Source organism: Camarhynchus parvulus, chromosome 3 (assembly GCF_901933205.1).
Source record: "Camarhynchus parvulus chromosome 3, STF_HiC, whole genome shotgun sequence".
NCBI lineage: Eukaryota > Metazoa > Chordata > Aves > Passeriformes > Thraupidae > Camarhynchus > Camarhynchus parvulus.
In genome coordinates, this window is record NC_044573.1 from 83,564,787 (window position 1) to 83,591,108 (window position 26,322).

General features: G+C 38.1%; 1 protein-coding gene across 2 annotated transcripts in view; it reads left to right on the forward strand.

Annotated features, from left to right (window-relative positions):
* The window catches only part of DLGAP2 (DLG associated protein 2), a 316,157-nt gene that overhangs the window by 274,502 nt on the left and 15,333 nt on the right, over positions 1-26,322 (forward strand). For both annotated transcript variants that reach the window (XM_030944311.1, XM_030944312.1), the window contains exons 9-11: positions 12,381-12,730; positions 22,748-22,833; positions 24,067-24,482. In XM_030944311.1, coding sequence (XP_030800171.1) covers positions 12,381-12,730; positions 22,748-22,833; positions 24,067-24,482 — 852 coding nt within the window. The remainder of the gene's footprint in view (positions 1-12,380; positions 12,731-22,747; positions 22,834-24,066; positions 24,483-26,322) is intronic.

Here is a 26,322-nt window from a genome sequence, read left to right on the forward strand (position 1 = left end):
GTCGGGACTGCTGAGCTTGGGAAAGAAAAAACTCAGAAGGAATTTTATAAATTTATATAAATATAAAAAATGAGGGGAAAATGCTCTTCAGTTCTTAAAAGAAAAATCATTTAAGAGTGACAGATGTGTGATTTTCTTTTATTTCCTCAAGTATGAGATACTTCATCCAGGTGGCTGTTTGGATCTTCTTAATCTGATGCACTATGGCTAGGAAAACCAGCCAATGGGGGAAAACTTTATGCATGAAGTAACATCTCCACAATTTCTGTTCTTTCTATAGAAATAAATGCTCAGTCTGAGAGGATTTTACTGGTATCCATTGCTAAATAATAGCTAGCAGTGGAATCCACAACAGATATGTTTAAAAACACAAAGCACTGAGTTCAAATAAGATATAGAAGGCTGTGTTCTCAATCATAATTTAGTATGTTGACTTTCCTTAATTACTGTTGGGGCTCTATGGAATTATCTGACACTCTACCTCACTGCAGGAAACACCATCTATCTCTAGGGGCATTTGGGCATCCTGAGTTAATCCTCTGATGCTGTGCCAACTTGTGTTCCTATACTGTGAGAATAAATCTTATCCTAACAAAGGATGAGTCCAGTTCTACACTTGAATACACACACATAATTTTCATTGCTCTGGGTGTATCTGGAGAGCATAATTAGTCTTTAATTTTTTTTACATATTGAAGTTTTGCTGCTATGCTGACACCACTGTTCAAGAGCAGCTCTACATGGTAGAAATGGGCCAGGAAGTCACTAGGATGAGGGTGACACAAACACTTTGGTTCAAGGACTTTGACAAGAGGGCCAAGGAGCTGTCACAGCTGTTCACAACTCTGGGATTCCTGGAGATGGAGTAAGGCTGTGCTAATCAGGGCTGCTTGGCCTCCTCAAGCTGATGAGGCATGAAAGCAGTTGGAGCAGTAGCCAGGAGCTTTTCATAATTTTCATTCTCCCTCGTGCAGATTATCTTCAGAGTCAAAGATAAAAAATGAAGTCACTGCCTTCCATCTATGGTTAGTTTAAAAATGTGTAATGATTGTTTCTCTCTTGCTCCTGCTGTTCTGTGCTTGACAAAATTCCTCCATACCCACTGGATTTGCCAGACATCTGGTTCTTGTTTTATTAAAAAGGACACCTATGCTGCCTCCCCTGGCAAAATTTGGCTTCAAAGAGTTTTCTCAGCTGTGTTTTCTTTACGGTATTATATGGTTAAAAAATAAGTAGAATTTATCAGAAAAATATAACATGCAAGAAAGGTGATTCACTGCTCAGTTTGAGCCCTTCCTGATGTGGTAGAAGCTGACAGTGGCAGATGTAAATCTCAGCCCAGCTATTTATCCTGAGGTTGCCAGACGGCTTTGTGTGTGCAGCTGAGGGAAGCACACAGGGCTGGTGACCCTGGAAGCACCAGTTCATTGTGCTTCCTTGCAGTGGAAAAGAAGGAAGGACTGCCTGTGCTTCTCCTCCTGTGAAAGAAAATAACCTCCAAGGTGTCTTCTCAGAAGCTCTGCATGTGTTCAGTCCTGGGTTTTTGTTGCAGGTGTGTGTGTCAGGAGCCATAATGATGATATGTGCACTGGAACTACATTCCTTGCCGTGCTAGCTATACAAACATTACTGGATCCATTTCTGCATCAGGGAACTTATTCAGACTCAGATCTATCCTAGAAAGGCAACTGATAAACCTGATACTCAAAACATCCTGGAAAGGTTTTTTTCCAGAGCATCAGAGTAAATAAAGACACTAAAACTGGTGACATTCCTGGGGCATAACCTGGCAGAATTAACCTTTGACCAGACAGGTTGGTTGAAGTGCTTTGGGTTAACCTCCGAGTCAAGTCAACTAAACATAGCTGCTTTTGTGCAATCTAGTTGCCTAAGTTCCCATGACAACAAACTGATTAGTTCAGAGACAATTGACTGGTACCATTTGAGACATCTATACAGGACCTAGACAAGAAACTGTTGGGAGGAAGGCTTTGGTACCTATGTTTTGGTGAGTTTGACTCAGACTGAATACAGTGTATGGATCCTATTGTGCACCAACACAGAATCAACAAACCTCAACCTACACTGAAGTGTTTAATTGTCAAAGAATAGCACTTTGATTAGTCCTGACAAAGTCTTACTTGCTGTAAGGCCAAGGTTCGGTTTCAGTATATAGTGCATTAAAATATACACACTGGAAACCACAAATACCAGAGCAATCCCAACAGCACACTACTACTCCTCAAGGGCAACTAGAGGACACCCAGGGTTCTGGAAGATAGCTTGAAGTGAGGAACCTATCACTTGCCTTCCTGAGAATGAGAACAGCTTATTAAGGACACATCAATGTGTCATGAATTTTATATGCATTTCTTTACCTTTTTGGACATTCCTGTGTCCAGAAAAATACATGTATTTCCACCCTCTGTCTTTTTCCCCCAGTCAAAGAAATTATACAATTTTCAGTCATAAAAGTTCATCTCATGTGATACATTTATCTAAAATGTATGTTTCAAAGGCAGTCACTTTAATATCCAATTATAGCCAGTGGATATCTATGTTCTTTATAACTTTTACCCTCTATGACAGAAGTGGTCCTCTGGACATCCCTGTTTCTCTCTGTTGTCTATTAAAATAGTCTACAATGATAGCATTGCACAGCTAGCTAACTTCCATTCATCTAAGGCAAAAGTTAAACCTATTCAAATTGTATTATAGGATGAAAACTAAGGTTAAATTTGGGTCCCACTGAAAACAAGGAACTGAGAGAACTTAAAAGATCTGAGAGATCAAAACACAGCAGCATCATTTTCTACACCTAAATACAGGGATGGGAGCCTGCAAGTAGCTTTCTTAGTTTTGACAGGTTTTGACACCGGTTATGACGTTCATACTTACTCCATCTGCTTCTTGTGTAAAACGGTTATTGGATTTGACAAAACATGCACTCTGAGTTTGTGTCCAGACTTGTAAGCCCTGTGGATTAAATTAATTGTTTAAAGGTCCTAAATTGCATTTGTTTAAAATATTTAGTAATCACTTCTGTTCCTTAATGCTGGATTATAAAATTATGCAACGTTTCCTTAAGGGTAAGTAAGTTAATTGTTTTTCTCATCCTACTTGTCTTAAAATTCCTTACTGTAAATTAAACAAAATGACAAGTGACACATAGTTACTGTAAGAAAGAGAATAGAAAATAGAAAAAACAAAACCAATTATAAGCCTACATAATATATTCATGAGGGGGTTTAGGAGGCTTATGGAAATTAATTTAACTGAGTGAGAATGGTACATAGGAGTTTAAGAAGAAATTTTACTGAAAAACTTTTTTTTGTTGTTGTTTTATTTCAATGTGAAAAGAGTAGCACAAGAGTGATTCTTAGTGTTTGGAACTTTCTTTTCTTTGTCTCTTATTGTGTTGACAATGTGACAAATGCAATCTGTATTCCTGAAAAGCCGCACATACATTTTGGAAATGAAATATAGTTAAAGGAACATTTTTCTTTCCTGTAATTGAAAAACTGAGATGTTGCTTTTTAATGCAACTTCAGTATTTTAGAGGCACATTGGAACTATTTAGAAGAGCAGTACAGCTGTCAGCGCTTTACCATGTCATCTACAGGATACTGGTTAGGCTATAATTTCTTACTAATTAACTGATCTAAAATAAGAACCCTTTGTAAGCAGTCCATCAGAAATCTATGAGGTTTCTGTTGCCCACATCTCTGTTAATTTTAGCAAAGGCCTACACTTTCTGATCTTGATGTCTTGTTTGATTTGCATTTCTGTTTTGAGACTAACATTAATTACACTGTCAAAACATATTTATCATTTATGTAACATGGAGCTGCCTACAGACCTAAGTTTTCTCAATATGGAGGTAACATCTTGTGCACAGAATTATTTGATTAGAGTAATTGCTTTTATACATTTCTTCTCCAGGAAGACTGTAGTGGCTCCAGATTTTTCCAAATTTAGTGGTCTCATTTCCTCTTAATTGTTAGTTTCCTGTACAAAATCAGATAGATGTGCAGAACTAAAAGGATCTACTCTGAATATCGAGGCTGACTGGTTGCACACACAGATTTTTTTTAAAATAAACCACATCCAGTAATTCTGCCTTACTACAGTAATTTTTAATTGAGGTTATGTGTCATACTAATGATTTCAGTGGTTTTTTTAAAGTGCTGCACAGATTCTGTTTATCAGAGAGATGTCAAAGAGAGATGCTGCTTAAAAAATAGGGTTTTTAATATGTAATTTATTTGGCAGCAGTGTCTCAGTGATGAGCTCTTTTGAAAAACTTTTTTTAAAAATTGTATATAGGCAGCACAATTCTTGTCTTTGTCAATAATATGTTAATATAATGGTCCAGATCCTGAGATGGTATGAATTGGACTGGTTCTACTGACTTCAGTATCAACATTTTCAATGGGATTAACAGCATGGTCTAATCTACTGCTTCAAACTGGTCATTTAATTAAAAAAATTAAAGAAATATAGAAGGTTTGCTTTTCATGCCTGTCTGGAGTTGTAAAGATACCTTGGGCAAAGCTGGTACTGGCTGCTATGCAGTAGCTTCAGCAGAAGGGATCAAGGTGCAGGAAATTAGGTTTCAGTCATTACTGCAGGGAAATTCCATTCAGATTTGCTTCACCATCGAGCTCCCAGGGATGTGGAGCAGAGGAGATGAAGCTCCCACCTTTCCAATGAACACTGGTAACAAGAGACAGGAGAGGTTATATCCCAGTGCAAACCAGTGTGTCACAGGAACAGAGTTTTTGGCTGGAGTTTTTCTCATCCCTCTAGGCATTTCACAGCACCACAGAATCATTAAGGCTGGATAAAACCTCCAAGGTCATCAAGTCCAACCTTTGAACATCACCATGTCAACTAAATCAAGTGCCAGGGCCACTTGTTTCTTGAACACTGCCAGTGATGGTAACTGTCAAAATTAGCTGTCCTAATTTGAGCTGGTTGTCCTTGATTATCTTTATGGTTGACAGAGAAAAGCATGGGATGATTCATTTCCTGGAAAAATAAGCATCTAAAACGGGCAAGAATTGCCCCCAGAATTGCTTATTTTTCTCACAGTAATTCTAAAAGTGATTGGACCGCTAACTTGGACCTGGATGACTGGATTTTTATTAGCAACTGATGTGAGGTGAGATGGATTCACATGTATAGTTCCCAAAAACTGTCTTGAAGTTCTGATGTAATTCACTGTTATTAAAAGACCCTACTTAAAATACTGGCTCAGGACAAATGCAACATTTTGCCCCCACAGACTATGCCAACATGAGACTACCAATTAACATCTGACTTTAGGGTGTAACAAATATCCAGGTTTACTTAATCACAAGATGTGTAAAATGATCCAACAGGAAAAAAGGTTGCAAAGTTATAGATGTATACTACCCAGAAAAGGATTTCAGCTTTAAATAAAGTGCAGCCCATCATATAAATTGTGCTGATAAAAATCATCTGGGTGTAAGCAGTCTTTCAAAAAAAATTCTCATAAAAATATCGCTGTGATATTTTTATACCTTATATATATTTTTATATATAGATATATCAGTGAGATATATATATCACTGTTTCTTACTGTTTAATCTCAAAAGGAAGAAACAGGGTCTTTTCACAGATACCCAAACTCTAGACTCTCTCTCTAATGAAAAACTCTCTAGTCTCTTTACTGGCTAGGATTCATCATGAAGGCCTGAATGAGAAAAGGGAAGAAGCAGAAAGATAGGTTAACAACTAAAGCATCTCTCTGATTATGTTAGAGAGAAATTTATTCAGAATTTAATTAAAGGAGTTAATTTAATTAAAACCAAAATTATCTCTTGAATTTGAATCACAGTATGACGGTGGTAAGTTTTAATGACTACTTTTGCAAGGTTTGAATATTGTTACAATTTAAAAAACCCCACTCTCAACAACCTTTAAAATGGAGAAACTCTTGAACATAGAAAGCCCTCAGAAATTACAGGATTTTTCACCACCAGAGCAGCAAGCAGAGCTGTGGACCTTCCCAGGGAGCAGCAAAGGAAAGGGCTGGAGCAGCCTGGACTATGGGACATGGTTCCCTTGCCTGCCCTAAACTCACACACAGACAGTATTTCAATTTAAGTACAAGTGGGTGTGTTAGAGGAGCACTCTGAAGAACTTGATTTACATTCAGGTGCCTGTCTAGGGTCAAGCTAATGGAGCAAATCACTCTTTTCTTCTGTGCAGCCTGAGAACATACTGCGTCAGCACTGAAAGGAGAAAGAGACTCCAATCAGCAGTGTAGGTTTTGAGGTAGTCACTGAGGGCACACATTGAAAATGGCAAGCTTGGATCCAAGCAGAATGATTTACTGATTTACTTGGATCCAAACAGTCTGATTCAACATTTTCCTCATCATTCTAACAGATCCATTTTTCTTAATTAAATACAAGAGGCTGCACATGGTAAAACCAAGCATTTTTAAATCTTTTTGTTATGGCTGAACTTTAAAGATATAACTGATTCAAGAAGGAAACCCCTTACTAACATTTCAGAATTTGACTATGAAAGGCAGATTATTTTGTACAATTAAACTGGCCTGTTTGATACTATAGTCTTCTTTTAATGATGTTTGGAATCAGAGACTGATGTAGATGGAAGATGAAAAGAGGAATATATAAAAAGATGTGTCCCAACACCCTCTCTTTTAAAAGGGGACTTGTATTCTTATTTTTGACATCCATGCCTTGTTAGAAAAATCATCAAATAATTAATTCTTTTTGTGAGAAATAAACTCTTTTAGTGTCTGTTATTTTTTTTTCTCAAAAGTCCCCTTTGATTTCTTAATGTTCTTTTAATGATCATTATTCTGTGTTTGGAGAAGTAACTGTTAGGCATCCATATGTACATTTTTATTTTAGGAGTAACTCAGAATTTCTAATGACCATGATGGAGAACAGTGAAGAGATTTCAGGGCATTTCAGGGACAGTCATGTTAGCTGGGACTTCCAAAGCCTTTGGCTAAAACAGTGTAAACCAAAGACTCTTCCAAAAACTGATTACTCTTTTGATACAGGGTTAGATTTGATTGTTGCCTTTCATTATGAGAAGGCCTCTTTTTCCTCTTCTGAAATTATTTCAGGGTTGGTGTTGACTTTTCCTGTGCAAAGCAGAAGATCTAGCTCCAGCCTGGGCACCTGCACTGTGTTTCTCCTGGTGCTGTGGCTGCTCAGAGGAGCCCTGAGTGCCTTCAGCAGCAGCCCCTCTGCCTCCAGAGCAGCTCCCAGCTCCCTGCAGAGCAATTATCCTCCTTCTGGATAAACCTCCCTGCAAAACAGAAAATCCAGTTTGCTCCTGCCACAACCATTTCCTTTAATTGATGGTGCTTTCATGTAAATTCATCACACAGCTAATTTTGTGATCTCAGCCTAAATAATGTTATTTTGACTGAGTGCTTAATGGTTACATTGATTTGTAAAAACCCCTCAGGTGGTTCTATCTTGCAAATGGACCAAAAGTGGTGATTTATTAAAAGGCTGCCTTATGAAAGGTGTTCTGAATGTCACCCACAGCCACTGCTATTTCATCAAATAGATCACATTTCTACTACTGCCTTGTGTCTGTGAAGGTCTTTGGCTAACCTGAAGTTATGTCTAAATTGACCTATTTTAGTAATTTTATTTCTAGTATAAACTTTGTTGACACTGGAATATGGCTGGAATAACTGACTTCTGTGGCTATATCAACCATAACTTTTATCAAGTTTAGACAAACACAGTGTAGATTAAGAGGGATATTCTGCTTCCAGCTATATCAGTTAAACTGTTGCTTATAAATTATCCAGAAATCTTCCTTGTATTTCTACTGTGTGTATCCAAACCACCAAATTGCCAGTTTTCCAGTGCTGGAATCATATTCCTGGCTCCTCAGCAGTATTGCCATAGTGCCTGATGTTCTGGTTGTGACTGATGCTGCCTGCCTGGCATCACAGAGCACATAAAAAAATTAATGTGGTTTACAGAACAGGTCGTTCATAGCCACCTCTGTGCTAAACTCAGCACTGGTAGGCAATTTTGTGCATGTGAGGGTCTGGCACTTAGGATATAAATTCTTACAAAACTAATTTGATATTTTACACTTTTTCCTGACTGGGTGACAAATTAATGCATGTTATGCTGCATTGTTACTTTCTCATTTCTCCTGAACAATTAATACCTGATTTGCATCATTGTTTAATCTGGCCCACTACAAAGCAGCACAGAACCATTTTGTTTACTCTCCATTTCTCTAAATGCCCTTCCTTACAGGAAAATCTAGTGGAGCCAGTTGCACATATTTATGTTGAAGTGGGGCAAGTACCCAAGTAGTTAATACTTTGATTCAGATAGGAGTCTGAAATACCCATATGGTTAGAATTAGAACAGCTTGTCACCATTTTTGTAATTTTTGATTGATTATTATAAGCTAATAGAGGGAGACAAAATGTATGCTCAGAACTTAAAAAATATTTTTCCCACTTTATTAAATTAGGCAGAAAATAAATTCTGCTTTTTATATCAAGATAGCCTTTGAATACAACTGGAAAGAAAATTTTAGGTTTATTTTCTAGTTTATTCATAAAAAGACATATTTATGTCTTGTGCCATCTGCTTTATTTTTCCTTGCATTTCAGAGCAGCTATAGATTTTGCAAACTGATTAACAGCATTGCAGAGGCCTGTTGCTTTTATTTTGCTTGAACCTCATTGCTCAGCAACACGATTGGCAAGAGAAATATCAGGAATATTCAGGATATGCACACTAAAACCGCTAAAAAATTAAAGAAATCAGAAAACTAAAGAATTCAGGAATCTTCGGCCAGCACTAGAAACAACAGGAGATCCTCCTGGACTGACGTTTTACGTGTCCAAACATGGAGCAGGTCTCTGGCATCTGCTCAAGTGCCCAATTTAAACCTGTCTGAAGCCGTCCTGCACCAGCTCTGCCCTCCTGGGGCTCTTCCACAGGCCTGCCTCATGCTGGGTCTCACCTCCTGCTGTGGTGCTGCCTCTGATGCTCAGCTTGTCTGCACTGAAGACAGGAATTCTCCATCCCAGTCTCATTCCCAGTGCAATTTTCACCACCAGCGCCCTGCGGAGCTGCGGGGCACTGTCCTCAGTCAGTGCTCTGCACCCCAGGACTGCTGCCCAGCACCAACCCTCTCTGTGGGGCCAGCAAGGTCCTCCACAGCTCTGAAGCTTGCAGAATGATGACTAAAAATGGGGAAGACACAAAGCAGTGCTGAGGAGGTTTTATATGCTTGCTTTGGACTAATGACTACTAAGGCAAATAAAATGTACAGGATAGAGGATGGTGCAAAGGTAACAGGAGTCCCTGTCCATCAGCATAAGCAGATGATAAATAAAAAGTTCATTTTCAATTAGGAGCAGGAAATGTTTCTTTCCATATATAATGTGTTGCATTTACAATTGCCTAGACCAAGAACCAGACATGATAGAAAAGGGTTATTATTGATACCAGGACTATTCCCAAATGCCATTGCTAATGGAAACAATTTGAAAGTGAATAAAGTTTCATGCTTCAGACCTTAAGGCAATACTAATTTATTAGAGATCTAAACCCAAGCATGAACAGTAAACTGTGGATTACTGTGTTACTTTCTCCTTTAACAGGACCCTAATCTGTTATGTAGCTGTCTCTTAAGTCACCAACACATGCCAAGTTATCCCATTTACTTCACTAGAACCACTTGAGTGATTAAAGCAAATAGAACTTGGTAGCAAGATTCTGCTCTCAAATGCAGGTCTCTGTCCTCTTACTTGATTTTGTTAGCCTCCAATTAGTCCCAGATTTCTGTCTCTGAAACTGTTATTCCAGATACGAGCTCATTAACAGTGTAGAGATGGATTTTTTTCATTCCCTGTTCAATATTTGATCTCTGTGACTGTATAGGAATTAATTGAATTTCTTCCTGCCATATTTCACTGTAAAAATGTAGCCAGTTTCCCACAAACTTCTAGTCTACTGGAAGTTTCTTCTACTTGTTGAACATCTCTGGGATTTTTAATTTCTGTTTAGTGTTCACGATCAAATGCTTGCCAGAACACTGCAGTTACTCTAATACCTGGTGGCTTTAAATCATGTCACTCCACTGAAATAATCAGACTTTTTTAGAATAAAATATTCAATCCTATGGGGAGAAAAAAGCGGAGGGAAGAAAAAAAGGCAAGAAATTGTTTTGGTTTTGCCACAGGAAGAATTTTTCTTTTTCAGAAATGTAAATGAAGATTAAGTCAGCTAAGAAGGGTTGCAACAGCAGTTTAACATTTATATTCATTAGACAGAGAAGTGATCTGCTGCTCAAGTAGTAGGGATATACCTGCTTGTGATGTTTCATTATCACATTAACCATATGTTTCATTATTCACTGCTATTCTTCTACATGAAGACAGATGTAAAAACAGTAAAGTAGTTATCACAGTGATAACCTGTCTTATGTTACAGGTAAAATTGGCTTCCTATGCTGAATATTGTTCACCCTATTTCACCCCATTTTCTCTATTTATAATGTTTCCCAACATGTTGATCACTTGCATCTAAATTTGCAGAGTAAGGGGAGCAGCATTATGGCAACTCCCTTAGTGGAAACATTCCTCAGATCCACTGCTTGAGTTCATTAGACACTGTCTTAATTTCCAAGATTTACAGCCTCCCCCTTCTTCTGTGAACTTTCTGTACTCCCTAAAGCATCTGAAAAATACTGTTTTTTCTTTCTTCTTAATTGCTGGTGACAAAACTGACGGGAGATAAGATTGGTGATAGGACAACAAAATGACATGTCAAAAAAAGCTCAGTCTCAGATACTGAAGAGCATGTTTCATGTGTTTTACATGTTTCACTCTGTTAGAGCAATTTAGCTCAGAGCAAGACTCTAAATCTCTACCAGAATTGAACGGCATCAGTAATAATTCAAAATGTTCTTTAAATGAAAATTTTCTTTCCTAGCTCAGCCTTTCTCTCTTTTATGTATGATATCACTTTAATTTATGATTTTCAAGAGTCAACATTTAAAAGTCACTTTCTCTAGACTCACTGTTCACACAGGCTGGCCTGGTGATACAGGCTCAGCAGTCCAAGGTGTTAATTCCCAAGCTGATCTCTGCATTCCAGATAGCTGCAACATAGCCTTATATAAAAAACACAGCTGGAGAGGCTGACTTCATTGCTCATCAGACCCTACTGGTGTAATGGGAAGAGGAGCTCTTACAGAACCTTTTTTGAGCTCAAGTAACCCCAATTCCAAGGTTACCTGAGTAACTGTTTTAATGTCAATCCATTAGTAACACCAGACAAAGGCAAGCTTACTCCTGTAACTATACAAGAAGTGAATTGGACTTGGTTTCTCCATATAGGAATAAAGATATACCACAATGCATTTTTTTATCAGTTGCTAATTTTATGAATTATGATTGTATGTGCTTTGGGGAAAATACTCTTCCACAGCAGAAATATTCTTATTAGTACCAAAAAAAAAAAAAGCGAAAAAGTGTTTAGTGAGCTTAGACAATTAGAAAATTCAGCTCTGTGATATTAATGATTAAATATTAATCTCTATGAAATTTTTAAAATTTTGTAAGGATGCAGTATTGGCACAGTTCTGCATCTGTAGAGTTTTATTGGGTGTTTTGTTGAGCCTTATGCTGGAAGACAGAATCTATGTTAAACCAGCTTCAGAACTGCTCTGCTCATCGAAGTCTTAATAGCTTTGCATATATTAGAATATTTTTAACATGCCAAGAATTTCCTTTTATTAACGGTATTGAAAAAATTTTAAAATATATACTTCTTGCCCAATTAATAGCCAACCTTGCATAATTCCAACCAGTGTACCTGGCAGGATTTTAAGAGGTTATAGTGTGGCAAACCATAAAGTAGTGTGGTATGCCACAAAGCTCACAGTTCAGACAATAAGACACAGGGGGAAAAAAAATCTTCCTTTATTCCTTTTATGAGCTTTATCCCTTTTATGAGCTTTATCCCTTAATCTCAGGAGCCTCAGTGTGTACTTACCCAACAGAAGTCTTAACACACATATCCTTGCTAACTCTCTTTCATCTTCACTGTAATTTGGGACTCTCATTTCCACCCCTTCCTTCTTCCTTGTTGAAATAAAATGTTTCTGTGGATAGCCATCTGACTCTGAATGACACTTTCAAATAACAGTAAGGTTGATGAAGAATACTACATCACATCATCATAGTTTTTAAATAGCACAATCTTAAGGTGATTTCTGTTGTCAAGTTTCCATCAGATTAATCTTGATTTCTCTCTTTCCTTTTTTCTTTCTTTTTTTCTTTCTGCTTTTTTTTTTTCTTTTAATTCTTCCCGTAGCTGTAACTTATACAAGTTACAAGAAAACACCACCGCCAGTACCCCCTCGCACCACTTCCAAGCCGCTGATCTCGGTGACGGCGCAGAGCAGCACAGAGTCCACGCAGGACGCGTACCACGACGGCCGGGCCCAGAGGATATCCCCGTGGCCGCAGGACGGGCGAGCCATGTACAACTCCACCGACAGCCTGGACAGCAACAAGGCCATGAACCTGGCCCTGGAGACAGCGGCTGCGCAGCGCCACGCGGCCGAGAGCCAGAGCACCTCCATACGCACCAGTGACAAGGCCATCCTCGTGACAAAAGCAGAGGAGTTCCTCAAGAGTCGCCGCTCCTCTATAGGGATCCAGGTAGTCTATCATATACATGTGTATTGCTTGTCTGCTCTCTGTAAATAAATAGCACAGAGTGAGTCATTCAGCTTCACTTGCTCTGATAATCTCACAAACAACCCCTGGCTGCTTTGCAGTAATTGCAATTCCCATCATGGCTGTGCAGAAAAGTCTTCGGCTAATACACTATACCTGGGAGAAAATGAATGAATAAATCTCTAGGGAGGTTGCCTGTCATTAACACTTGATATGAAAATTATACTGCAGAGCTACAGGTGAACAGCATGTTCATCTCCTTCCCTCCACGAATTAACAGTCCTTTTAATAGAATTTCATCAGCTTTAAAATGCTTCACTGTACTTTTTCCATTATATTTCTCTTTTGACCTTGGAAAATCAGTAAAGTCAGTCAATCTTCAAGTATTCTACCTAAAAAGAGACCCTTGCCCTTTTAGTTGTGCTGGGAAGAAGGTACCAAAAAAGGGAAAGAAATGTTCTGCTGTAGATACAGCATAATTAGAGATGGCAAGTAATAAAAGAACATTAATAAACACAGTCTTTGAGCATTCTTCCATTTGTCCATCAAAACCCACAATATTTATTTCACCTGACAAAATGTGTGTTAGACTGTGGAAAGCTTAGTCAAGTTCTGTTGTTTCAGGCAAATGAAATAAGACAATTCCAAATGCAAATTTTGATTGCTATTCCTTCTGCTAAATGGTAAGTGCTAGATAGCTAGAAATGGTCATTTGTTCAAATCCTTAGGAAATACCAAGTAGTAATAAAAATTGGAAAGTTGAACTTGCAAAGAATGCGAGACAGCAGTGGAGGAAAATTTAGGCTTCTGTTCTGCTGAATATCCCCTTTTACATCACTGGGTTCACTTTTGCACTTACTTTTGCTAGATTAGCTACCGAGAAACTGACATTTATTTTGACATAGGTATTGTGGAGATAGCAACATAAATCTTGAGAAGGTAATCATCTGTGTAAAAATGCCCAGTGAGTGGCTGTACATTAGAAATATACAAGAATATAAAAGAAAGTATGTGATTTTCTTTAAAAAGTAGTAATTGCATTTCCATTAATTTTATAATATAGTCACAGAAAGCTGCTTGGGTTAAACATATCACAGCTGCTGATTGAACTTTTCAGGTTAACATTTTAGTATGCTGTAATTTTGCTGTTCCATAATGCATTAGACTAATGGGAAGGAATCGACTTTGCCAGAAAGCTGTTTGTCCATTTCCTTGACAAAAAAAGTATTTGATTCTGATTCTTTGGATGCAGAAAAGTAGAATTCAATTTAACAACCATGGTAAAATAGTCAGATGCCTACTTTTCAAATTTTTTACAAAGTAAGTAGTGTATCCTAAATTGTTCAGAGAAGAAGCTTGGGAAATAACCTGAAAAGTTCAAAGGAGCAGCAAAGAAATCTTTGGTACCTCTTAGCTCCTAACCTGAAACTTACTATTCAGAAAGGAATAGTATCTAGTGTTGTCCTTATCTCTCCTTTACAGCAACTGTGCATGGTGGTATTTATCAATGTTGGTGTCTTGATTTGGTCAGTCCTGATATTCCAGCAATTAATTCTGGAACTCTGATTACATCACTTGATCCTGTTTATTACTGCAGGTGATGACCAGTACTTTTCACTGGGCCCTGACCCTTCTTTATGTGTGCTGTGTTTAATCATATGTGCTTGTTATCCACAAAAACACCTGTTTCCTTGAGGGCAGCAGATCTTCCATAGCAGCTTGCCATCTGACACTTGGACTGTAACAGTGGTCCTCAGATGCACACAAGGAGAAAGGCAAATATTGTTTGCAACAGCAAGTTTTAGAAGGGCGAGCTGTTTATTATCTTTCAAGAAATACAAACTGCTTTGTTATACCATTTGACATTAGATAATTGTGAATTTTCAACAGTATGCTGAACATATTTTAGTTGTTTGGGGTTTTTTTCAGCATTAAGCTTCAAACACCACATTAGTGAGAAAAATACATTTCTGCAGTATTTTTAAGTAGGAAATTCATTTTGTTATATTGCTATTGCCAAGTTTGAACAGAAAAAAACCCACAAGATAGAATGTTCTTATTGCAAACTACACAAATAGTAATTTGTATACTCAAAGTACAGTTGCAGTATTTAATTTCTTTTAGACTTCTGTGTCAAAGTACCTTGGAAAAGGATGTTTTTTATTTGCATATTTCCTTGATTGACTAAATGACTTGTTTTCTCGTTAGCATGCCATGCCAGGGTAATGCATTCAATTTGCATTTATTTGCATTAGTTAATTTGCTATCAGGATGGTTAATTTGTTCATTTTTTACTGTTCCACTCCTTTAACACATTGATGGGAGAATGTTTGCCAAGAGAGCTTCATACAGGAGCAGAGAGGAACAAAGGTACAGAGTGACCAGCGGTGCCACTGCAAGTGGAAACACAATGGACCCAGCCTAGGGCTGCTTTGAGATATATGATTTGTGCAGTGCACATGTAGTGAACAGGAGTCCTTTTGAAAAGCCCTGGCATGCTAGGAATGTGCCAATAGGGCTGGTATTCACAGGCACAGAGAGCCTGAGCTCCTAGAGAAGCACGGGAGTTACTATACATCTGTAGCACCTGTCTGAAGAGACAGAGAACAGCACAGATACACTAATCCATCTCATGGTGTGTTAGCTGTATCCCAGATGGGATTTTGAACAGAAAAATTAAAGCTTTGGAAATGAAGCTTTTTCAGAAAATAGCTGGGGGCTTTGGGTTTTTGGGGGTTTTTTTGTGTTTTATTTTTTTACTTCATATTTGCATGTCAATAGGCACTGGGAAAAAATGCCGACTTATAAAATCAAATTAATTTCAAAATACTGATTTTGAGATTAAAAATTTATTCAGCAATTGAAAGAATATATGGATATAAAAAGAACAAGACTCTTGTAATACTAGTAGCTCTAAACCTCCTATCTGTCTTCTATTGTGACAGCAAAGGACTAATCAAAGTATGTGAATTAAAATGAAGAGTAGAGATTGTCAAGAGTAAAATAAGCACTAAATCATAACAACTTTGTTGCTAAGATATTTTCCAGGATTTTCCTTGCTTTTTTGCACACCCTGGTATATATGCTAATGAATAACATTTCAAATCTGCTCTACTTATAAGCCATTTCATATTAAAAGCATTGGGAATGTGAAATATATGAGAAAACATGTCAAGGAATTCCTCCTATTTATTTCAAGTCTTCAAAACATGCAGTCCTTTGTTTCTTCTCTATTTAAAAGACATCAAGGCTTCTCAAATTGAAGAGAAACCCTGGAAACAAATGAGATGGAAACAAATATTCTAAGTGTGAAGGCTGATTCACGGTCGTATTTTTGGAGACAAGCCCTAATTGTAGCGTAGAAAATGGACTCAGTCATCTTCATTTATCATCAGAAAATCACGCTTCAAAATACTTAGTGGGTTTTTTATAATCTCCAGAATCTACACTGAGCAAACCCTTCTTATAAATTAAAGGCTATATCCAGGGAGATTATTGCAATAGCTTCCTTGCCTAAGTTTTTTGTGACAAAAGGAGATCTTCTGCATAATTTATTTCTATATATGTGTGTATATATACTTTTATATATATATATATAAATTATTCATGTCACATAGTAAAAACATTGTTCATGATATTCTGCACTCTCAAACTAGAATTCCCCTTCAACACAAAGCATGTTGTACCCATAGTTAAATGTACTTAGATAGGCACCTACATTTTCTTTGCACTGTTTAGGTTATACCATCTTTGTCAGTGCTCTACTTCAGTGTATACACAGCAGTCACAAGAAATATTTGCATCGATTGCACAAGTGTTTGGATCATAAATGTTCCAAAGCTACAGAAGTACTGTTTATTCTCCTCCTAAAATGACTGTTAGACTGTGCTTTTGTGAGAGGAGTGTATGAAGTGCTTTGCCTGGAGAAGTCAGTGAATATTTGTTGGTTCAGAGCAATTTGTCACTTAGCATTAAATGCACCAAAAAAATTTATCAGTGACCTCTACTGTGTACATTATTCTCTTGCTACAATCTCATATAAGCTTGACATAAATCCCATTTCTAAACTCTGGCTTGTATTTTTAGTAAAAAGTCCTTTCTTAAAAGATCAGAGGAAGTTTTCAAGCTGCTTCTTTTGATAATTAGCAGCTACTGTGCCATGCCACATATTTGAGTAGTCCAGATGTTCAGCTGGGAAGTAGCAGAGTGGCAAAATGAAGCTCCATGGTGAGAACAAAAAATCTCACGAGCACTAAAGTATAGGTTTATTTTGCTGGGTTTCTAAAAATTATTTTGAAAGAGTGTATGTTTTTAGCTGGTTAAAATCTTCCATCAGTTAAGGAAAGCAATAGCTATTAGTACTGTAGTTTTATTTGAAGTATTTTTGCTACTTTGAAGTCACTGCATACAAATAAGGTCACCCCATATCTAAGAGTGGTTATCTAAATTCACAATTACATGTACTTGATCTAGTGTCAAAAGTAGTGTTTTTACTCCATTTTAGTCTTTTTATCACTGAGAAGTCTATGCAAGAGAGGAAGGGTGAATTATTTCCCTTCCTGTACATCATCAGAGAGATTGTTTATTAAACTCTAATTAGAGAATAAATTGGTTATAGCAGTGAAAACCCATTGAGGGCAGCGAAGTCGCATGGGGAGAGATAATGTGGCCTGAAGGACTCTTACTGCTAATGCTTATGAGAGTGAAGCAAAAGCCAACAGGTTAAAATCTGTTTTCTTATGCATTGAATATATTAACTTCAAGTCTACCTTTGAGACAGTATGCATAGAAGCTTAGACTGGAATTTTTAGGATGCTGCAATGTTATTGCAGTTCAGTGCTCATGTTTAAGAGCAGAGCAAAGGCTTTAACACAGAAATAAAGATTGTTTTCAGAGTAGTTAAAATATTATCTAAAAAAGCATAGTAAATACTTTGAAAGAATAATTTATTTCATGCATTCTTTGCTCAAATGAGCACTTAAACATACTAAGATTCATTATTACAAGCAAGTTACTTGCAATAGTAATTTTGCACTTATTCAAATAATTTTGTGTTCATATCATTTACTTGTGGATCCTTTAATACTAAAGCAGTGTTAGCATCTGATACTTAGTTTTCAAATTTAGAGCTGTATCAGTCAGCAGTGACTGATCTCTGAGGATTGATAGTATTGTCTGTTTCCTTGTATCAGCAAGGAATGTGGAGGGGACAGTTACGTCTTTGTGAAAGGTAAGACATTGACATCATGGAATATCCTGAGTTGGAAGGGACTCACAAGGATCATTTATAAGATAGAAAGAATCTCAAGGTGCTTCATTACATTTGCTACTAATATTATAAGCCTGGTGGACATAAGCACATATAACGTCATTTTTCATGGCATAAAATGCCAATTTTAAGAGACTTTTTGGGTTTTTTTGGCAATGAGAGAGGAAGCTGATTTACTCTATTAGATCTACTCCTTTCTTCTGCTTTTGATAGGACTGCCTACTTTTTCTTTCCTCTTTCGTGTGAGATTCTGTCAAAAGCATATAAAGATAAAATTCTTCACATTGTTTGTTTTACTGAGACTGTGGGCCAATTTGAAAATATTAAGGGTTTTATAACCTGTGTAAATATTAAAACAATAATGAATCAAAGACTATAATAACAGATTTAGTGAAAGTTATTTGAGTTTCAAGAGTCACACAATCAAACCAAATGTATTACTTTTTATCCTCCGCTCATTTGAGTTTAGCCTGGCCAATCAGATGAAAGAGTTTCCTGCTGTTTTCTAGCAGGAGTCTTTATAATATCTGTCATACAGCAATGCAATTTATTTGTTCATTTTTTTTCTTTATGATTGCAAATTACTGTCTTATTTTCCACTTTTGCTTGTCTTGGTATTTGCCTCCATTTTACATTTTGCTGGTTGTAACAATATTTGCAATGCTAGATTTTGCCTGCACACGCACACAGACGCACACAAAATTTGGCATTCTCCTGCTGTTACAAGGCATAGTGAGAAAATGAAAGCATTAAAATATCAAGGCAATCATCAGGTCATTTATTTAGTGTCAATCTTGGCAAGCTGGAGGGAAGGACAATTTGGCAAGACTTTATATCTGGAGATAAGTAATATAATTTTTATTTTGACACCTGGATCATCATTTTTCTGATTTTTTTTTGAATAAAATTTTAGAGTATATTACTTCATTTGTGCCTGTGCATTCTAGGTATCAATTGCATATTGGGTAAATTACTCAGGATTATATCTCCAGGTGAAATGCCAGTAAGTAAACACTTGAAAACAGACCAATAAAAAACTTTTTATCGATGTGTTGCATCAATAGAAAGATACCAACCCATTCCCAAATAAAGGTAAAAAGTAAATCTGCCTCCACATATCAGAAACAGAGTTCAAAAGAAGACCTGCTATTTCTTACTAAACCAAACAATGTAGCTGGCAAAACCAGGTATGTTTTTGATATGCAATAATGAAGAAGGGTGTGTGTTGCAAGTCTGCCTGCTTTGTTCCAGAAAAAATTGATGGACTGATTGATGTTCTCTGCAGGAGCCTTTCCTTGTTTATGTCTTTGGATCATCATGTTTCCAACAACACTATGTCTGAGCTGCTGAGCCATTTCCATGGCTAAATTCTCTTCTCTGTCCATTGGCTGTTGCTCACCCCCAGAGTGTTACTAGCTGTATGTTGCCCCCACAGCTATGATACCATTGACCCTCCTTACCCTATTTCTGTGTTCAGGAATCTGGCCCCTCACACCCCAGGACTCACTCCATAGGTACCAAGGAGCACATTATATAAAAATGGTTATCCTAAGGATATCACTCTTTGTAGGAAGTGCAGTTCTTCGGAATGGGCTGAAGGCAAAGACTGACATGTGAGGAGATGTCAGCTTGGCTTCATCTCTCTGGTTTTTCTCAGGTCTGAACTGGCTACAATGTCCTGTCCTTCTGTGCTGGGCCATGTGAGTGAGCAGAAGGCCCTGATAAACCCTTTGCTCCCACCTGCTCAACTTCTTCAATCTGGCCACCCACAAAACTCTTTTCCCTTGTCAAACCTTAAGGCTTGCAACCCTGTGGAGCCTGTGCCTCCATCACTGACACCATCATCCGGAGTTGCAGTTCAGTCAAACAAGTTCAAGGAACTTGAATAACAAGTGGAAGTAATAAGAAATTACTATGGTCTTTTCCTTTGGACCCAGTCAAACAGAATAATAAAATAGAATTGAATTACAGAATAATTTGGATTGGAAGAGACTTTAAAGATCTAGTTACAGCCCCTTTCCATGGACAAGAACATCTTTCACTAGACCAGGGACCTCAGAGTCCCATCCAAGTTGGCCTCAAACACACTTCCAGGGATAAGGTATCCACAACTTCTCTGAGCAATCTGTTTCTAGATTATGTGATTTAACTCAGACTGACTGGTTTCTTTGGGATGAGCCCAGTACCACAGCTCTTAGCAACAGTTTAGACTTCCTCATCACTCCAATTGTTGTTATGGATTTCAACATCAAACAACATCCTCCAGAAAATGTTTCCCCACCTCAGACATCATCTCCCTGCTAGCACTCCTACAGGTGCAACCAGGAGCCACAGTCTAAGCATTTTGTGTTATCTGCTCTTATTTACTCCACAGTCACAGAGCAGGTCGGGTTGGAAGAGGCCACACTGGGCCATCTGGTCCAACCTCCCTACTAAAGCAGGGTGACCCCAGAGCACACTGCACAGGAGTGTATCCAGATGGTTCTTGAACATCCCCAGGGAAGGAGATGCCACAGCCTCTCTGAGCAATCTGTTCCAGTGCTTGGTCACTCACACTGTAAAGGAGTTCTTCCTTGTATTCACTTTCTGCCCATTGCCTCTTGTCTTATTGCTTGGCACCACTGAGCAAACCTTGGAAATATTATTTTGATATCCTCCCTTCAGATACCTGTAGACATTTCTAATGTCCCCTCTCAATCATCTCCTCTACCCCTGAGAATGAGTTCACTCTTCAAAACCTGTCCATGCATGTTTGACTGAGGTCTCATTGCAGAAGTCAAAGCTGCAAGCGTGACTTGCCTCTCTGCTCCCCCGTCAACAGCCTACATGAGTATCTCATTCTTTGCCCAGTTAATTCATGAAATTAATGTGTTTTATATGCAGCTTTCCTCAAATTACTGAAAGGACTAGCTGAATGCCTAGTCCCTCACTTAGACTAGAATTTATTATTTAAGGCTCTTTTGGACTCTTCTTTGCTATAGATAAGTCTGCATTTCCTGATAGACATCTCTTTGTGCTAACAGCTGGACCTCATAGCTGCTTTGCATAGAGCAATCTTCAGATATTATGACACCCCAAGCAGCTGATGCTTCTCAGCCACTGCAGCCAAGATCCACCTTAACTCTGAAACCAATTTTCCTATCATTTCAGTTGGTTGTTCTGGCTTTTTTTCCTCCAAGCTGCTACCTCTGTGGTTGAGGGGTTTTATTTACTGCCAATGTCAAGAGGAATCTTTCTTTTTGTACTGACAACACCACATTCTGTTACCAAGTCTGACATATTAGTTCTCTCAATGCACTGGCCATCAAAATAAGCACAGCGGGCTTCCATGCAGTTGCACTTCCAGGCAGCATGCCCTGTCCCCTGGGCCTTATGTAGAATAAAGGGAATTGCTGGGAAATGTGTCTTTCCTGGACTATTGTCACACTGATAGCCCGACATTTTAGCACACCTGTGCCTGGTGCTATACTGTGCAGTTCAAGCATGCTATTAACATTTTCTAGAGGATTCCTGCACCAGCTGTTTCATTGACATCTCCAAGACTTACACACATGTAAATATGAATGTGTACTCGTTGCTGGCTGGAGTGCCCTTCCGTTCACCTACATGTGACTGTATGCTGAGCTATGGCTTAAAGATGGAAGAAGTTACCAGCAACTCTCTTCCTCAAGAAGTATAGTCCACATATGCACTCGTTTCCCACTCTCCTCCCACCTTGTCCCTGGATCCCTTCGGAAGCCAGCTGGGGTTGGGACTGTGCAGCTGAGACACAGCTGCAAAGACCATCAGGCTCTTTCCAGAGATGCCTGTGACTGCTGCAAGGGTAAAACTTTTCTTATCTTTATCATCAGATATATTCTTTGAATTCACACATGGAGCGTGCATATGGAAAACCGGTTGATAATATTTTTTTTAATTTAACAGTGAAAATATTATTCAAAAGGAAAAGTCAGTTTTACTCTTTTTCTTTTTTTCCTGCCTCTCCCTTGATTCAGTATAATTTGCATACTGCAGCACTTGCTCTGTCTGTGTCAAAGACTTGGGGGCGGTGTGGTGGTGGGGAGTGCTATATAAAATCCCACAGAAACTTGCAAACGCAAGTCTCAGTCTTGAAGGAAACTACTGTGAATATATTTTGGTAAGTGTATTTCAGATGGGAATGCTATAAAAAGTGCATAAATTGCCTGCTTGATACTGCATTTTCAGGATTGTTATTAAAAAAGGTGAGATAGGCCATTCTGCTGTATCCCTCATATCATTTAATGGTTTTATATTTGTCAACATAGTTGTCAATAAAATTTCATTGCTCCATTTCTTTTTATCACTTGCAAGCTTATGGGGCTAGTTCAGACTTTATTTTATTTTGTAAATCAAGGACTATAATGAGACTGGTTTATAATAATATAAAATGGGGTTACCCTGTGGATTCCTCATTCTAAGAACAGCCCTTCCAGACCAAGCTTACACCCTGATCCCACCAAACTGAGTAATTGCTTCTACTTGGATTTGAAATAGGGAATTACATAGCAGAAGTATTTGTGCAAAACTTTAATAAGATACAGCACCAAAACAATAATACCAGGCTGAATACCTATTGCATTTATTTGACTTTGCTAGGTGTTTCTTAGCAGTAAGAGATTAAATATATAATTAATTTTGAATAAGTGTGTGCAAAATTGTGCTGAGTTGTCAATGCTCACTCTGCAGATGTATCTTTTGTTTTGAATTAGGTGGAAACAGCAACTGATTCAGATACTGAAAGCAGAGGCCTACGGGAATACCACTCTGTTGGAATTCAAGTGGAAGATGAAAAACGGTAATTTAAGCATGTTCAAAAATCTGTAGTCGTTCATAGCACAACACGCATTTGTAAACAGATTTAATAAACAACACCTGACAGGTGCTGCCACTAAATAATCCCTGAAGCCAAATTTCTTATATGCATGTTTATAATTTGGTAAAATTTGTGGAGATTGCTTAGCAGTAGCTTCACATTTATCTAACTTTCCAGTTTTTAATTGGAGGGAAGGAAGTTAAAGTATTAAATTGAAATAGTGGCTTAATATAATTTCATTATTGTCAGAAAAAATACTAAGAGCTACATATCGGAACAGTCTTCCTTTGACAGGACTCCTCATGCTGATCCAGGCTTTCCCAGTCCACAAAAGGAAACAAAATTCTTAGGATGATATCTTTATTCTAAAATAGAATCAGCTTTCTGATTTGTTCAATTCTTCTCTAGTTTTGTAAAGCTGCTGGCCCATGAACTGACCCACAGGTTAAACCTGGTAGGTACTGTTTGTCAAGTACTGGACCAGGACCATTATCTCATTTCACAGCAGCTGTCTGAGAGTATCTGGCTGCTAATTGCCTTTTGCCATCACAAACTACAAATGATCTGAGAAAATGGACTCCAATGTGAAAAGATTTCACAAATAATCTTTGCTTCTCTACCTAACATTTTAACACAAAGCTTTTTTAAAATATCATTATTCAGTGTTATATAACAGTGGACAATCAACTTTTAATGGGCACCCTATAAGAGCAAAAAAAAACCCCAACCCACAGTCTTAAACATGCTGATATTATCTTTCTTTTATTACAGGATTCTCAAAAGTCCTAACTGAGCAGATTTTCAGATCTTTCTACTTAAAATTCTGAACATTGGAAAATTTTATATATATATACTTTACAGACTTCTATCAGGAAGTTCTAGTTCTCCTAGTTATTTCCAGATTATTTAGTAATGACACGTGCTATTTTGTAGTATGAGAACAAATCAATATTTGCTTCCAGAGACAATTTAAATTATTTTCTTTTGTACCCTTGCTTAGATCAATGATTCCATTATACATTTTGTTTTTCCTCTCTGTTGCTACTCACCATCTAATTTTAGTGAGATAGACACAAAGAAAAGATGTTTAACATAAAGTCCAATGAGAAGAACAGAATCCATTCCTTCTCACTGAAACATTATTCTGTCTCTCTGTACCATCACATACATTATTTATATGTCTTAATATCTTTTCTTTTTTCCCTCTTCACCAAGACACGGACGATTCAAGCGCTCGAACAGTGTAACAGCAGCTGTCCAGGCTGACCTGGAACTGGAGGGTTTTCCAGGACACATCACCATGGAGGATAAGGGACTTCAATTTGGCTCATCATTCCAGCAGCACTCAGAGCCCAGCACACCCACCCAATATAGTGCAGTGAGAACTGTACGGACACAGGGACTGTTCAGCTACAGAGAAGATTACAGGACCCCAGTTGACACCTCAAACCTTCCACCACCAGAACCCTGGCTGGAGCCAGCCATCGAGACAGTCGAGACTGGTCGAATGTCTCCTTGTCGGCGGGACGGATCTTGGTTTATGAAGTTACTACACACTGAGACTAAGAGAATGGAAGGATGGTGCAAAGAAATGGAAAGAGAAGCAGAAGAAAATGATCTTTCTGAAGAAAGTAAGAACATTTCAATATATTTTCAGTATGCGGATGATTACTAAAATATGAAATCTGTTAGGATAAAGCTGTGAGTTGTGGTTTGTCCTCACTCATTCTGTAGGAGCAAAGAACCATAATACATAAGAACAGTGTCCTGTGGCCGGCTGCACAAGATGGTGCTTCTTAGAGTAAGGTTTTGTGGAAGTAGTTAAAGAACCACCTCTAGAATCCAGTGCAGGATCAAAGTCTGGTATTACATAGAGCTCAGATGGTGCAATAGCTCCATCCACAGCTCCAAATTTGACACATTCTTCCCATTCACTTCTATGGCTCCAGTGCTTGACCCTTTGCCAGAGCACACAGGGTGGTCTTACATGAACCTTGTTTTGCCCTTTTCCTGAAACCTGCAATATTGCCTCTTAGTGAGAAGCCATTTTAAAAATGTTTCCATTCTTTTACAGGCACTTCAGCCTGTTGGAGGAACAGAAAGCATAGCAGGCAAGAACAACAGTTAAAGTACTTCTGCAGTTAGACAGGCATATGCATTATTAGAAAATTCAGCTACATTTTCTTATTACAATTTTGTCAAGAATCATTATTATTCTCTCATGTCCTGTGGACACCTTGAAAGGAGTGATGGGATAAAGTGAAAAATAATGTAGACTATTTTGGAACAAGATCCAAGACAGCGCTAATGATAGTAATATATCAAAGTGGTCCTAGGACTCAGTAGCCAGCTCCCTGTGATTCCCTTTGAGGTCAATTATCCTTGTTCTTCAGGCTGTTTTATAAATATTTCAATCCCTGACAATCTGAATTATTGTCTCAGCTGTGATTTTCTCAGACCAAAAATGAATTCAAATTAATTTTTCTTACTAGCATCTTTCCCTGCACTCTTACAAATTTCACCATCACCTCTGAGTACTGTTTCCTGATCGTCTTGTTTCCCTCTCAACAAATTCTTGCTATGATGCTATGATGTACCCTTAGGTCTTGAGCCAGGCCAGCATGGTGACTAAAAGGCCAATTTCTATTTCTTGCACTGACCTTTTCAAAGGAAAAAATGTCTATGTTTTTACATCATCTTTTTTTTTTGTTTGTTTTACAGTCATATTTCTCTGCTGTGTTGCGCACAAGTCTGCCAAGTAATAACAGAGGATTTGGGGTGGGGCTGTGAGTAAGGCTGGTTTTCCTTCCTTCAGCCTCTGGTGCTTTATGCACTGTGGGTTTTGTCCTTATTTTAACCATGGCAAAGCAAAGCTCAGAATTTTCCCATTCCATTGATACTATGAAGACTTTAATACCCTTCTAGGGACTGTTAAATAACAACATATTTTCCTTTGATTAGCCTGTGAAAGATTTTCCAAGCCTTTCATAATGGTTATTCCTCTGTACCTCTTTTTTTTTTGCATGCGTCCTATTTTTCAATTCTTCAAGTCTTTGCTGAATACTGACGTTTCAGTGGCATCATTAAGAATCCCAAAGCACCTGCTTCTCAGACCACCTGTTACTGATGTAGGAACAACAGTGTTCTCAGTCTGAAGCAGAAGTTCAAAGAGCAAGACTTTGATCTCCTTTGAAAGAGCAAGATTATTTAGGAAGCAAAGGGGAGAAACACACAGGTCGTTAGCCCCTCTCTTTCCTAGTGAGGAGTCTGCAGGCAAGAGCTGGATTTCTCCTGCCTCCTCTCTTTGTAAGCTCTTCCTTTTGCACAGCCACAGTCAGATCTGCAGCCGTATGAAACGAGCAATGGAAACACACTCACATCCACACCCCTTCCCCACTCAGAGATGTGGAGAGGCAGTTAGAGGTGTTACTCTTTGGAATATGAAGCTGGGTACCACATGAGGAAAACTTG